General features: G+C 45.8%; 1 protein-coding gene across 1 annotated transcript; it reads left to right on the plus strand.

Moving 5' to 3' along the window:
• The first annotated feature begins 103 nt into the window (after positions 1-103).
• Positions 104-15,027, plus strand: mfsd2ab (MFSD2 lysolipid transporter A, lysophospholipid b). The gene is made up of 14 exons (XM_068576162.1): positions 104-338; positions 3,077-3,202; positions 4,250-4,374; positions 8,276-8,399; positions 8,767-8,845; positions 8,956-9,131; positions 9,249-9,339; positions 9,665-9,783; positions 10,046-10,129; positions 11,841-11,924; positions 12,102-12,214; positions 12,314-12,457; positions 12,903-13,079; positions 13,177-15,027. The coding sequence occupies exons 1-14, from the start codon at positions 249-251 to the stop codon at positions 13,226-13,228; spliced, it is 1,584 nt and encodes a 527-aa protein (XP_068432263.1). The 5' UTR covers positions 104-248; the 3' UTR covers positions 13,229-15,027.
• The last annotated feature ends 967 nt before the right edge of the window (positions 15,028-15,994 follow it).

Raw genomic sequence — 15,994 nt, forward strand, 5'->3', positions numbered from 1 at the left:
GGGGTTAAGGATGAAGTGGTACGTTGAAAGAGGCGGGGCGCTCAAAAAAAAAAAAAAACAACCTTTTACTACATCCACCCTTTCTGCCTGCGAATCTTCTTAGTTTACACCGATTGTAGAACCACGTCGATACTACTGAGCGGCATTCCTCAACTCCTCCCGGGAACAACCTGTTTGATATTTGTGCGCTTTTCGTTTTTGTGGTTCGCCCTCCGTCAAAGTTCATTGAAGAAACCAGCTCTTCTGCTATGGCGAAAGGAGAAGGAGGCGAACAATACTCCAACGCCAGTTTATTGAACAAACCGGTCCAATCGGACGGAATCACGCTCGCCAGGAAGGTACGTTTCATTCATCGGGTCCGAGACCGTCGACACACGTTACGTGACGCGCCTCGGCGGGCGGCTGTACGCCACGCACGAGACGGTTTAAAAAAAAAAAAGAATGTATGAATGAATGCAGCGCACCCGCGGAGTGACCTCGCGAGCGACTGTGTCACGTTAACGATACTTCTGATTTATATCTATCGACGTATCTTATGTGAGTCCAGTAATTTAGTGAATTAAAAATGATTGATGGCGATTTAAGAGCTAGAAAGAATATAATTGATTTTCAGTCAGCGAACCAGCAACTTCAACTTCCAACCGACGGTGAAAGCAGTTCGCCCCCCGCTGAATATCAAGACCGCCTCCAAGCCGTTTTTAACCGCTCAGCGTCAGCTGCACGGCTAATTAGTCACAATATTAATTTAGTTTCTGTAATGAGGTGTTTTAGCTGCACGTGTAAACTAGTTTAAATCCCGGCCACACGGAGCCATGGCTAAATTTAAATTCACCTAATATTAACAATAGCGTTACTCTTCTATCCCAATGGCTGCTTTTTTTTGGTATCAGTTTCTCCTCGGCGCACGTTGGCTAACGTCACATTCGCCATGTATACGCTGGACTTTCTCATTTGCATAATGGTCTCTTTAATCAATTGTACTGAACCACTTGAAAAAAATTGAAGTCGATCTGGAAATGTCTCTGTTGTCTGTAGAAGGGATCCGAATAAGCGACACACCCTCCATATTGGTTCGCGTGTGGAGGATCCAGTCGCGAAAGTGGGTTTGATGTAGTGTTGCGTTCAGGGGCTCCAGTTCGAACGAGTGTTTGAATGAAAGAGGAAATCGGAACAATTTCAATGGAATGGTCCGTGTCTCCGTTCAGGTGTGATTTGTGACACAACGGCTTTAACATTTTAGGAGCAAAATGAGGAGGAGACGTTTTTGCTTCAGCATGTCATGAAACTGACATTGAAAGCTATTGCTTTTCACCGTTTGACGAGTTTCCCAGGTGTTCCCATAGAATCCGCGTTTGTTGAAGACCACCTCGGCTTAATGTCGTGTTTGGAGGGGCGGTTGATAACCATATCTCCGATAGCTTTGAACGCAGCAGGGATCACCTCAACAAGGCAACGTGTCATACGCACAGAGGGGAGCAGGACGTTTTATTTATACATACGTTTCAACATGTATTTAATATAACTATTTGAGTCACGTGTTTGAGTATATTTACAGTCTGCAGTGATAACATAATTACTTCAGTGATAACGATATTACTGGTATCACTGATAACACAAGTAGTAGCCTTTAGAGCAGTAAAAAAGACTTCTTTTTTATGTCTGGCTTAACCTCATTAGTTAGATTGGGTCAGGCTTTTTGTGTGTGCAGAAGACACCAATGTACACATCCGCTCTACTGTAGGGGAGTGATTATAAAAGAGGAATTATTTAAGTGCTTCTGTGCACTGCGAAGAGTGACATGACACAGTAGGTACACTCACTGCAGTGTCATTTCAAACCTAAATCAACAGGTAGTCAAACTTGTGTAATGCCTGCCATTGTGTTAAGTCACTTAAGTTTGAAGAATTGCCCAAGCTCCGTCACAACATCACAGCAGAGGCTTTTTATTGTGATCTAAACAAAGGCGAGGCTGGGTGTATCAACAAGACAGAGGCCGGTCCATTCAGTAGTTGCAGCCACAGGGGTGTGATCCCAGAGGAGGTCTTTCTCATACACGTCGGTAAATAAATAGGCCTGCCGTTCAAGGTAATGTCTCTTGAGGCGGGTTTATAACTTTCCCTCTTCCCCGCTCAACACCAGCAATACAAATATATATTTTTACTAGCTGAAAAGAGCAGCAAACGCTACCTTTTGATTGGTCAGCGGGGAGGGAGTGTTTGCGTCCCTCTGTTGTGTTTGTGTGGTACAAAGTGGTCAGAGCCCCCTGGTCAAACTGGCAGGCAATCCGTTGCCGTATTAAACCAGTTCAAGTCGCTGCCAAGGTGCTGTCGCCCCTGGCTTTCATGGTGTGTGTGTGTGTGTGTGTGACACCATGGTGTTGTCATGCCCTGGCACTAGTCTGCAGAGAGCTGTGTTTCTGCAAGAGGAGTTGTTTTACTGTCTGTCTCTTGGGGAAATTATTGCATCCACACTGGAGAAAATGGAGAAGAATGAGCACTTGTTGAGAAAACCAAGGGTTTCTTGTCCCTCCAGTGGCCGTCTCTGACCTTTTGCCAAATTTGCTACACGATGATTAGCTTCATTTTTTTTTAGCTTTAAGACTCTAGCAATTCAAGAATTCGCGTCCACATTCCTTCATGAGGCACTTTGGAATAATCTGAGATTAAACTGTTCAGACTGAAACTAAGAAAAGTTTACCAGAGCCTGAGACCGTGTGCTGCTGTATTGCAGTCACCCTGTTAGGATCTGAGCTGCTGTACATCCACTCTGCAGAAACAACCCCTCCTATAATCACGAGGGCTTGGCCCTGCGAAGGCCTGAAAAGGTTTGTCAGGCAGCTGCAAATACTTACCCTTTACGACACTTTCTCCAAAAGTAGGTTCTTGTTGAATGAGTAATATGCCAAGAGTCATTCATTTGCCACTGTCTTTTTAGTAGATGGTCACATTGCAGATTGCTATATTGTCTACTTTTAAAATGTCCCGATTGTGGTTCCACTTCTAGGACTCATAGAGCTGCTTATATTACTCTGATTTAACAGTTTTTTTCTGTTCTTTCCTTGTTTCTTTTCCCCCAGCATGAACACAGGAACAAATTGTCGATCTGCAACAAGCTCTGCTATGCCGTCGGCGGAGCCCCGTACCAGATCACAGGATGTGCCCTGGGATTCTTTCTGCAGATCTATCTGCTGGACGTAGCTCAGGTGAGTTGGTTTGGACTATTTCGAATCTCCATGAGCCCACCTGTCAAGACATTTAGTGCCACATTCACAAGGCGGACCTAAATATATCCCCCGTCGCCCTTTCCATTTGGCCCTTTGGCCCTTGAAGGAACCACACTGGTATAGGGAACATACTGTGCATGCAACACAGTCCTGCCTGTACCTTATGTGCCGTCCAGCCACAGTATGTGCGGTGGCATTTATGGACCTGAGAGCAATGAGTTTTGCGTGAACCCTCCTGCCCTCAAACCACCTCTCTCACAAGGGCACATGCAGGACATTGTGACCCGGCAAAGCTCCCGCAACAAAGGACCGATTATCCAGGGAAAATGAAGAGGTGGAAAAAGTTTCTCTGTTTCCATTATTGACTTTGTGATGTGGCTCCACTGTATCAAAAAGGCTTACAGGGGGCTTGTTCTGAAAAAATGTCAGGGAGGGAGCAGAGGCAACAGCAGCAGTGGTGGTGGTGCGATGGCGAGGGGCTCGCTTTAATGGGCTCTGACACTAATCTCATGGGTAAGGCCCAAATAGCGTGTAAGTCAACTTCTTCCCAGGGTTTCGGTTTGTCTGGCTACCGGGATCGTAGATTAAGAGTCTTTTGGGTGGCACAGCGTGGCGCTGATTGTACAGTCAGGAGTCGAGCATTCATCCCGCCCGGGCCCCCAGTCAGACCCGTCTCCTCGACGCTGAAGGAACTGCAGACTGAGCGCAGCTGCCAAGTGGCACCTTCAATGTTGGATGTGCTAAGTAGGGCCCTTCTGACTAATGACTGTTTTTAAAGAAAGAAAAGGCACAAGTACACTACTCACTGTGATGTCAAGCTACAACTGCTGACTGCGCCATCAAACAGCTTAGCGGTTTAACAAGTGCATGCTATGTGTAGGTTGGCCCTTTTGTCGCTTTATTGTACGGCGCCCGAAGTGATCTTTGAATGGGCTTTTTGAGCGTCAAGAAATTCCCCTGATTTGTGTGCTTTTGAATGTTACAGTTGCGCTAATGTTTGCATCCTCTCTCCCTTTTTTTCCCCAGCTGGATCCCTTCTATGCCTCCATTATTTTGTTCGTGGGCCGAGCGTGGGACGCCATAACGGACCCGACGGTGGGCTTCCTGGTCTCCAGAAGCCCGTGGACGCGTTTCGGACGCATGCTGCCCTGGTAAGTTGAACTCCCAGCAGCTGCAACAACCCCCAAGACCGACAGTCTGATACTGCCAGGTTTTCTTTTGCCAGATAATTCCTCCTCCAGCTGTAATATTTGAGCCTCTCTGAGTATCTTTCCATTACCTTGTTTATATAAAGCCCAGTTATGTGTCACTGATGCACTTCTCACACAGTTGCTGTCGAAAAAATGCCTAATGGGGTGGGTGGCCTGCTGTCGAACTCGGCGAGTCACAGCGGCGAGTGGAACTTTTCCAAGTCATACACTGTACATGTGTCAATGTTTGGGGGCGGGGCTTTGTGAGAGAAACTGGTGTTTCGAGTCGCCAGCGTCATCCCCAGGAGGTTACTGTGGGTTATGCTGACGCAATTACTGCTGCAGCTTCCCCGTTGTCGTTTTTTACACGTGTTCATTCACTCGCCCGCTCCTCCCTCCCTCGTCTTCACTCTGTCTCTCTCACTCTCTCCGTCTCTCTCTGTCTGTGTCTTACATACACACAGACTATACAAAAAAACAGCTAAATCGTGTATTTAGTTGAAATGGTTCAGGCTGGGTCACTGACGGGCAAAATGCCAAGCTACTAAAGACCTTCAAAACAAATATTCCCTGCAGCCGCTGGTCTTGGACGTTACCCGCAGCGTGGCCTCTGGCATGGCGATGACAAACATTACTCCTGCCTGCTCCTGAGTTTGCTTTTCACAGCGGACACACAAACCCTTTTTACCGGCGAGAATCCTCCTCGAGGACTGTGACTCGTCTCTGTTCAAATATTTATTATTCAAAACTTTTATTTGATGTTTGGATGACGGTGTCATTTGCAGAAAGCGACTCTGACTTTTTTCGGTGAAATGCCCCTCGTGAAGAGAAATGCTGTTCAAAATGTCACGCTGCGAATGTGCGCGGTGTGTTGCAACCAGTCCGGGGGGGGGGGAGCCTGTGGTTGACTTTCGCAGAAAGGTTCCTGACCTTTTTCTCTTTTCAGGCGCCCTATCCATCCCCTCTACCCCCCGCGTCTTTGAGCAGCCTACGCACAAGTTATCCGTCTGTTCGTGAAGGGTGCAATTCACACAGACGACAGGTCAGAACATAGTGTGACCAGGCGAAAAAGATGCCGATATGGCCGAGGGTCTAGCCGGCTCTATAATGAGCACCGCGCGACTCCGCCCATTTCCTCCCCTGCCTGCTTAATTAAAGACGCTATTTCCCCAGTTGGTGAATGACATTTGTATACCTTGTCCTAATGAAGGGGCCCATTTGGGAGATGAATCCAGATCACGAAGGTCTCAATTGGTCCCCTCAGTCCTCAGTTTCCTCTGCTAATGTTCCCCTGTGTGTGTGTGTGTGTTTGTGTGTGTGTGTGCAAGATCACCTGCATGATTAATTTAGTTCACAAAGGAATCGCTGTTGTGTTTGGTCGCGGTTTCCCTTTGAAGAGTCGCATGTTCCTCTTTTTCTTTTCTTTCTCAGAATGAGGTGAAGCTTTGGCAGTTTCAGATGGGCAACAACGCGATGAACTCACAATTATGAGAAATGAGAGCTTTTGCAAGAGTTATTTGTTAGCTGTGAATGTCCACATGTAGCCGCTGTGAACATTGCATTTAGACTTCCTCACGCAATGTGTAATAATTACATGCATACGTTTAATTGTTGAAGACTTTAGCTTGAAATGTACGAGAGGGCAGAGGACAGTTTAATTATTGTCATCTTTACATCAAGACGCTGATGTTTGAATCTAAAACGTGGGTCACGCTCGGTGCTGCTAGTGCAGCGTGAGATGCTTTTAGTTGTCATGGATGGATGGATGGATGGATGGGTGGGTTGGATTTTTATAGGAGGGAAGAAAGGATAGAGGAATGATTGGCACTTTCGGTTTCATCACAGTGCACTCTGTCGTAAAAGAGGAGATGGGGTGCGGTGCCTGAGAGCACGGTTGAAGCCGCAGGAGGAGGAGGAAGAGGAGGAGGAGGAAGAAGAGAAAAAAAACCTTCCGGAGCAGCAGTGTCTTATGAGCGCTGTGTTGAAGGAAGTAAGGGGGGAGGGGAGACGAGTCAGGCTCGTCTCTCATTGGTCCAGCCCACAACACACCACACGCCTGAGCCAATCGGGTGTCTCTGCTGCGAGTGGCCCGGCAGGATTTTTAAAGCCTTACGAGGAATTCAGGAATTTAGGAGTTCACTAAAGTTCAAGCTGAGGAGCGATTACAAGGGTCGGACTGCAGGTTCCCTTTGTGTTTATAAATTATACAAGTACTATTTATGCATTAAGTAAGGTATATGCATTAACTGTCTTCCCTAGAATTAATGTATTCAAGTGTGCCAGCGATCGGGTCGTGGTCACCGGCGTTTTCAGTTGTTTCCCCCACAATAATTCCACATAAAGCATGAATTTTCTTTTTTTTACTTTCTCAGATTTTTGAAGTTGTTTTTAGAGCGTAAAAAAACGTAACTTCAGCTTGGTTTTCAACTTCTATTACAGCTAATCACACACCCAGACAAGACATGATTGCTGCCCAAGTCATTTTATTTATGTATTGCTGCCAGCCCGTTTCTACAAATACCTTCTCACAGTTGATACGCAGCAGACTAAGAAGCTGCCACCAGTTGAATTAACTTTGCCGGGAGGAAATCACCTTCTCGAGTCATCGCGGCTATTTCAGAGAACATTTGAATACCAGGACGTGCATCAGGGCACCACTTGTATGGCACACGGTGTCAGCTGACCTTCTGCAGACACGTCCTGGCTTTAGTCTTGCAAACTGTTTTAAGAAAAGCATTCACTGAAAAAGATGAGACATGAAAGTCTATACAAGTCTGTATGTATTTCACACCACAGCTTGTTTTAACGTGTCTAAATGAAGCTGCGTGAAGGAGATTTTACTGATAGACACGCCTCCTGTTCGGTTAAATCCAGTGCCATCGCTCCTTTTATGGCGCATGTGCTGGTGTCAATTGGCAAAGCGGAAATAAGCTTTGCCAATTGACACTAAACGGATCGTCATATCCAGATAAAATATGTGCTTGAGCTCAGACCACTGCTGCACGCTGCCCACAGTGCCTTCACGAGGTGTACAGTTAATCACATTACACGAGCAACAGAGTCGGCTGAATGCTCCCGCTGACATCGCGCTCGCCGAAGCACGCCCTGTGGCTCTGAAGGGCTACAGTTGATTAGTGGCCGGTCTGCTAGCGAGAAGTTGCGTCATTTGTTTATTTATATATATACATGTCCAACAATGGCGTGTTTCTCATGGGCCGGCAGTGACGCGTGTGTGACTTCATTTCCTGTCCGATAAAGAGGAATGGCCTGAAGTGATGAGGAATAGAGGGACAAGCAGGATGGCATGACTCTTTATTTTCCAGAGGTGTGGCTGCTCTTTGCTATCTCGTATCTGATTGGAGAGCTCAGATCTGACCATAGGAAGGAGCAGCGAGGGGGAAGGAAGTGACCAGAGCAATCCTACTCTTACTCCTTTCCCCCTCTTTGAATGACTTCATGGTGCAGATTTACGGGATGTTAGACATGTGAGTCACTTTGCAGATGAAATGCTCTGTTTCCTACGACTCTTTTTCTTTTTTTTATGCCCCCGTTGAACTATTTCATGCAACAGAGAAACACAACAAGTGTCAGGTACTCTCATAAGCCTCCAATTAGCCTTCGCAAGCTCCACCTGTTCCCTACAACACCGTCTCTATTAATGATGATCGCCAACAAAACGCTAAACGCTGCCGAGCCGATAGGGGAAAAAGAAATGAAGCACAAATTGAATAAAAGAGGCACTTAAATGGCCGTGTATGAAACGAGTGTCCCCGTTCATTACGAGGTGTTTCACGCTCTCGTCGGATCACGTTTTCATCCACTGGTGTTGTTCTTGTCTCCTCTCTCCTTTGTCTACGTGAAGGATCGTGCTCTCAACCCCTCTGGCGGTGATTTCCTATTTCCTCATATGGTTCGTTCCTCCCTTTGAGGAAGGCAAAGTCATCTGGTACCTTTTCTTCTACTGCATCTTCCAGACCCTTCAAACTGTGAGTACCACACTCGACAATCCCGGCAACGTTTGATTTCTTACCATCTACACATCTCCTCTGTGACTCTTCATTATGGAATTAAACAGAGAGGTTGTTGTGCGTATGAATTATGAACCATGTTTTCTTTCCAAAAGGGATTTGATCATCGCAAAGTGTTGCAGTCTTTCCGTTGCGTTTTTTTTTCTTCTTTTTTTGCAAATCCTCTTATTCCGCAATAATCTGGACAGGAATAGTTTGGCAATCGAGAGTTTTATCAATCTTCCCAGAAATGTTGCACCACTACTTTACTTCTGGTGCACGATCAAAAAGGGACTCTGCTGACTCTTTTCTCACCTTGCCGCTCTCTTTTTCTTTGCAAAACCAGTGCTTCCATGTGCCGTACTCGGCCCTCACCATGTTCATCAGCTCGGAGCAGAAGGAACGAGACTCGGCCACCGCGTACAGTGAGTATCAGTCAGCGGAGGCTTTTTGGAAACTGTTTGTTTTGCTTAATTTGTTAAAAGGGCGCCTCCTCCTCAATGACTAACCCGTGTCCCCCCCCCCTCTTCATCAGGGATGACGGTGGAGGTTCTGGGCACGGTTCTCGGCACTGCCATCCAGGGGCAGATCGTGGGGATGGCGAACGCTCCCTGCCTCCCCGGACCCGCCGAACTCCTCGCGGCGGACCTGAACTCCTCGCTGTCCGTCGAAGTCAACGCAACGGGCCGCGTCATTTCTCTGGACGACACGGTAAACAAACGGAGCAGTGAAACACAAAGGTTTGACAGTCGATGCTGACGACAGCTGGGGAGAAAAACAGAAATGCTTGTTTTGCTAACGGTCGCTTCTCTTCTTCCTCCTTTACAGAAAAAGGCCTACATGATCGCCTCGGGTGTCATCTGCATCATCTACGTTCTGTGTGCCGTCGTTCTTTTCTTCGGCGTGAGAGAGCGAAAGGGTGAGACGTCGATCTGTCTGTCGAACCGGCTGCGTCCTTCAGTTTAGACGCCGTGATCTTGACTTGCATTTACAGTGAAAACTGGGGAGGAAAAACAAAAATAAGTGGTGAATCACAGATTAGTTTGCTTTAAATTGATGATCGAAGCCTTTTTTAAGTTTCATTTCTATTTTCAACTGTTGAATCATGTTCAGTTAAGCCAGCCTGAGTTCATTGCTCAAAATAGGAACGCACAGTGAATTGAAAATGTTATCCAGATTAGCAATCCCACCGTGAGGTTGCATCTTCGCTCATCCTTTCCTTCTTCTTTTCCTCGTCTCTCCAGAGTCTGGTCGTCCCAGGTCCGAGCCCATGGGCTTCTTCCAGGGGATTAAGCTGGTGATGGGACACGGGCCGTACGCCAAGCTGGTCATGGTCTTCCTCTTCACCTCGCTGGGTTTCATGGTGCGTACAGAGACACATGCTCCATTTTACTTTGCTGTGTGTGTGTGTGTGTGTGTGTGTGTGCTGTGTGCTGTGTGTGTGTGTGCTGTGTGTCGCTACACTTTTTGCGGTTACGGAGTCCAATTGTCTCTTTCTCACTCAAAGAGACAATTGGAGTTTAAAGTGGCGCCTGCAAAGTTGTCCAAGATGTGGGTGTGTGTGTCTATTTGTGTGTTTTAGGCAGTAGGATTTTTTTATTGAGTAAATCTGCTTTGTCCTGCAGCTCCTGGAGGGAAACTTCGCCCTGTTCTGCAGCTCGACACTGGGCTTCAGAAACGACTTCCAGAATATACTGCTGGTCATCATGGTGAGCACACACACACACACACACACACGCACACACACAGGTGGCACGTTCAGACACTCCTTCAGATGGACGCACTGTTGCCAGAGCGATGGCTGCCTTTCCCTCCCAGCACATGAAACCTCGAGCAGCTCCAGTTGTGTAGGGATAAGTTAGGCCATTAGCTTCAGAGAGCAGACAAAAGCTTCCCTCCCGGGGACATCACATAAATTGTTCTTCAATCACAAGGCGAGTCTGCACTTGGTCAGAAAGCTGTGTCTCCTGGCGGCTCATTGTCCTCTGTGACTGCTCGGCCTGAATGCCATCCCATTCCCACGGACGCTAGCGGAGCCACATTATCTCTCTTGACCTCTTCTGAAGAAACGGTTCTTGATATCAGAGTCGCTTCAGATCCCGGCAGGTATTAAACCCCAATTAATCCATAGATGTGCTTTCTGCGCATCGGAGCAGAAGCGAGGTTGAGCAGATTACACGCTTTGATCCTTTACTTTACGGGAAGGATTACAGAGGCAAAGCCAGTTAGCTTTTTTTCAAAAGCACATTTATTTAGTGAAATTACTTTTTAGAGGCTCCAGCGGTGTGATGTTTTCTAGGAACCGCTCCGTGGTCGTCAGTAAGTGATCCTAATCCTCGCCTTCAGTAACTGATGAGATGTCAGACTAACCCTGGAAGCTCAGCGCTGATCGTATTAACGCAAAGATGGATTCAAACTGAGCGAATCTAACTCACCGGTATTATGTAAGGACGTGTAACTCAAACTGGATGACATTGTAACGGTCAAATGTAATGAAACGTTGTGCGGCAGATAATTGCAACAAACAAAAAGCCCTTTGTATGTACTTTTTTTCCCCCAGAATATGAGGTCCATTGCTTAAAGCTGCATGGTACACTAGTTCCCCTGCTGCACCACAAAGTATTTATTTTTCATTTGGCAGGAACACGCAGGTGTGGTGTGTAAAAACATGCCCAACGAGGAAGGTTCAGAAGATAAAAACGTGTTCACTGCTAATAAGGTTTTGATTTCTCTGAAAGGAACTGCTGATAAGGCTCATAGAGGAGAGGTTGACGTCCGGGCGAGGATGTGGTGTGGCTTTGATGATGAAGTTCAGACTCATGTTCTGCTGATGCGACACAAAAAATACGTTGGAAACAAAAAGAAACCTGCTGCAAAACATTTACTCATGGTGTCATGGTGGGAAGCCGCAGAGCAAAGTCACGATTACACACATGACTGCACAGCCAGACTGCAGCGCTGCGCGACAGCCAAAGTGGAAAAAGCACCGCTGTTATCTTTACCCTGGTCAAACACGGAGGGGTCAGAGGTCAAACTGATCCACGCTAACCCCTGGAGAGTCGTAGGGTGACCCCCTGTGGGATTGTGCATCACATTGAGCTCAAATTTGTTTTGGGAAGAGACGGGGGGGGAAAAAGGTTTGGTTTTTTTTTTGTCCCTCGGCGCTGTTGCGTTTGAGTGTGAGGGGTCGAATCCCCCCCCCCAAAAAATGAAAGCTGCAGCCTTTTGAGAATGCATCCACTGTCATGTCCCTCTACTGTGAGGTCGTGTGGCCCCTGAGGGTCTGAAACTGGTCTCACCTGCAAGAGAAAGCCTGGTGTGGAATTGAATGCCACCTTCTGTGAGTTTCGTCTGGAGGGTTGAAAACTCAAAACAGCTGGTTGACCTTGAATGTTTTTCTTTCCTCTCTCTCTCTCTCAGCTGTCCGCTACACTGGCCATCCCCTTCTGGCAGTGGTTCCTGACTCGCTTTGGGAAAAAGACGGCGGTCTGCGCCGGAAGCTTGGTAAGGCCCACAGTCACGTATGAAGCCTGTGAAGACAGGGATGACATGATGTCCTAGGAGTTGGAGGAAAAGCGGCTCCAGTGAGCCGTTTAAGAGCCTCGTTTTCAGGCAGTTCCTCTCTGAGTGGCAGCTGCTCTTGTTCGTGGTGTAACGCTTCCACCGTTCCTGTCCTTCCAGTCGGTGATTCCCTTCATGGTGCTGGTGGTGTGTATGAAGAGCAACCTGATCGTCACCTACATCGTCTCCTTTGCTGCCGGCGTCGGAGTGGCCGCGGCCTTCCTGCTGCCCTGGTGAGCTCCATTGCTGGCTCCTTTTTTAAAAAAAAATATTGTTAACATGCGCAGTCATCATGGGTACTTTTGTGAGGCTAACTTTTCCGTGTTCGTCAGGTCAATGCTGCCCGACGTCGTCGACGACTTCCAAGTGCAGAACCCGGACTCCACCGGCCACGAGGCTCTCTTCTATTCCTTCTACGTCTTCTTCACCAAGTTCGCGTCTGGAGTCTCCCTCGGCATCTCCACTCTCAGTTTAGAGTAAGTCGTCGCTTAAACACACACACACACACACACACACACACACACACACACACACACACACGCACCTCAACCTATACTGTAAATCATTAAAAACAGATAAAAACTGACTCTCCTACAAAACCTAACGCACCCAATAAGGAAGGAAGAAAGAAAGTCTCAAGGAGGCGAAGCCAAATCTCTCTATCTCTCTAATCCTACATCAAAGAAAGGAATTCCTGTTTGCTTTTATCAGATTAACTACGTGTGTGTGTGTGTGTGTGTGTGTGTCACATGACTCTACAGATTTCCGCTTTACTTTTTTTAAACGGATCACCAATATCAAAGCTTTCCAGTTCATGAAAATGTGAAGTTTGTATTTTTTAACATTCTTCTTCTTCTTCTTCTTCTTCTTCTTCTTCTTCTTCTTCTTCTTCTTCTTCTTCTTCTTCTTCTTCTTCTTTAGTTTTGCCGGCTACATCAGTCGAGGCTGCTCTCAACCGGAGGAAGTGGCCATCACCCTGAAAGTGCTGGTCTCCGCCGCGCCCATATTGCTCATCCTCATCGGCCTCAGCATCCTGTACTCGTACCCGATCACCGAGGAGAGGAGGCAAGGCAACCGCAAACTGCTCCAGGAACAAAGGTAGGACTTGAAAATGCCTTTTTTGTTTGAGTTTGTGTTTTTGTCGGCGACGCAGAATCTCCAACTGAAGACATTTTGTTATTTGTATTTTTTTCAGGGACGAAGCAGATTCAGAAACGGACTCAACAGAAATGGTCAACATCATCTAGGACACTTTGACCAGACCCGCGGACCAATGGCGCTGGTGGACTGGCCTTTTGCACTGGGCGGGACCGACGAAGCTGCTTCTGTCGTATCGTACAGATACTGCCTCGTTCGATCGCGCCGCTGCCGCTCACAGTTTACGAAAAAGAAATAACTTTGACTGACTCAAAAGCGTCGCCCTCGGCTCGGCCACGCGGAGACCTTTTCTAAAAAAACAACTCCCCGACATTTGACGTTTTTCCAGCATGAACTTCCTCCTCCTCTTGTGCCACCATCTCAAAAGCCTTACTTTTTGTGTCTAACATACTACTTTTGAGCGCTGTGGAAATCTTTTTATTTCTTTTATTTCTGGGGCGGCGGGGGGGTTGAAAATTGCACAAAACCATGAAATGTGATGGGAGCGTGTTTTTTGTGTGTCGGTGCTACGGTTTCTGTCCGCGCACACGCCACACGCCACACGCCGCATGGCGCTGAAGACGTCTTCATACATCCAGAGAGGTGAGAAGCTTGAAACAGTGACGACGCCTTAATGTTCACGACTGACCGAGTGTCAATCACTTGCTCTCCATTGCCTCGGTGTGTCATTTTAAAAGTTTTTTTCTTTTCTTTTTCCATTAATCCTCCTAATTAAGTGAAACCACTCATCCAGTTGGTTTTAATCTCATTCACATTTATTGCTTCTTCTTCATGAGAAGCCGTCATAATGTGATGTTTGAACTCGTGGCTGCACAGTAACGGCCTCATAACTTGTGTCATAGTACTGAAACCACTACAATAGCAAAAGCAGTTAGCTTGCAACTACATTACAATAGACATTACTGTCATTGTCTTATTTATAGGACGGCTACTGAACATGGGGGAAAAGCTTTTTCTTCTTCTTTTTAACGCTTTCATTTCCTTCATAATGAGCTAAAAACCGTGGCAAAAGTGATATCATTATTTAAATATTTATTAGTTGTTGTTTTTTCTTGGAATCATGTTTCCTGGAAAGTCGTGCTTCTCGCAGTATTTAAATATCTATATTTAAGGCCTCTGAGGTTCCAACTGAATTGAAAGGTTCAAAGTGAGGGTTTGTAGTCGAGTTGTAAGACATTTCCGCGCCTTTCAATGCATGTCGCCGACTCTTCTCTCTCTCTCTGCTCCATGTGCACTCAAAAAGGGAACGCACGGCATTGTGGGAAGAAAAGAAAATTGGAAGATCGGGGAGTGAACGTGTGTTTTGTGAATGTTTGTTTGGTTTTCTTTGTTTGTATTTGCGTGCGTGTGTTTAATGAAGGAACAACCAGGATGCTTTGTGATCTCCAGTCCCTGTCATTGACGTGTGGATTGACACGGTTCATATCTATTAAAATAGAGACGTGTTCATGCTGTGGCATATCTTGTACGTATTCACATATTCGACACGTTGTTTCTGACAACCGGGTTGCCGAGTCACTTTTTCTTCCATCAGAGATTCCTGACGTCTCTCCTCGCTGACGCTCTAAATGCCAACACGGTGCTGTTTCACTCATTATGTCTGTAATAATTGTACATCCTGTAAATCATGTTTTTGTGTGCCTGCTATGGATCCCTCGTGTCTCTTGAGGCTGTGGCCAAAATGTGTGAGCTTTAATGTAACGGACACGCAGAAGCCTCGTGTACATGCCTCCTGTGCATATGTAAATATGTATGTAAACATGTAAATACTATTTGTGGCTGTGAAATGGACCTATGGACACTGTACTGTAGTTATTTAAGAACGATGTTCAGAATGAAAACAAAACATTGTTAATAAATACTAATTGATAAATGTAATGTGAACAAATTTACATTTATTTCACTTGAAGCAAAAAAACAAGTTTTTTTTCCTCCTCAACTGAGGATAAAATGTCTAACACATTACGAATCCCCGTCAATGGCGTTCTTCAGATAATTTGTAATTTAGTGTCTTGTCTTCCACACACTGTGAGGATGAACATGTGGAGTTCTCGTCTGTAGGTTATTCATATTACTCGTAATTCATCGTTACAGGTGAGTGGACGAACCACTCGGCCACCGTGTTAGAGCAGCATATGCATCTAAATGCATGAATTTATTCATTATTAGTTGAGGGAGACAGGTGAAGAGTGCAGTGAGGCAACAACACACTCTCAGAGAATGCGGAGCGTGTGTTTTTATTTATTTTATACACATTGGACATTATTTGTGGTCAATTACTGTCATCTAGTGGCCGAGTTTAGTTCCAATTTTATAACGTAACGTAAAAAGTCTGGCAAACTACTAGTTATTACTTTTCTATTACTATTAATAATAAATTAATAAATCCTTAAATGTACAACTGTACATCACCGCCACGTCGGACCGGTCCAGCTGTATTGTCCTCCCTCATCGGGTTTCCCACATCAGGGACTTCTATGTTATGTGAAAGTCTTTTAAACAGATTGAGACATGAAATATGTTTTTTTTTTTAATCTTTAAAAAAAAAAAAAAAAAAAAAAAAAAAGGAAATGCATAATAACTTGCAAATGAACCATGAACGGCCTTTTTCATTTTTGTGTGCTTTACAAATACACGTGTTTCTTATTTTTTTTAAAAACGCTATAAAAGTTGAAATTATTATTATTATTACTCCCAAGTGAATTAAATGTGACAATTAAAACGTGTTTTTTAAATAAAATTATGAACTTCAATGCAAAAATGATCGTATTTTCTGGAAAAATGTAGTAATTGTGTGATCACACGCATTTCCCCGTCGTAACCGCTCATTAACGACGCGCTGCCTCGCGGTCGCT

This window comes from Clinocottus analis, unplaced genomic scaffold (assembly GCF_023055335.1).
Source record: "Clinocottus analis isolate CAN_PGR_092001 unplaced genomic scaffold, fCliAna1.0.p SCAF_14, whole genome shotgun sequence".
In the NCBI taxonomy this organism is placed as follows: Eukaryota; Metazoa; Chordata; class Actinopteri; order Perciformes; family Cottidae; genus Clinocottus; species Clinocottus analis.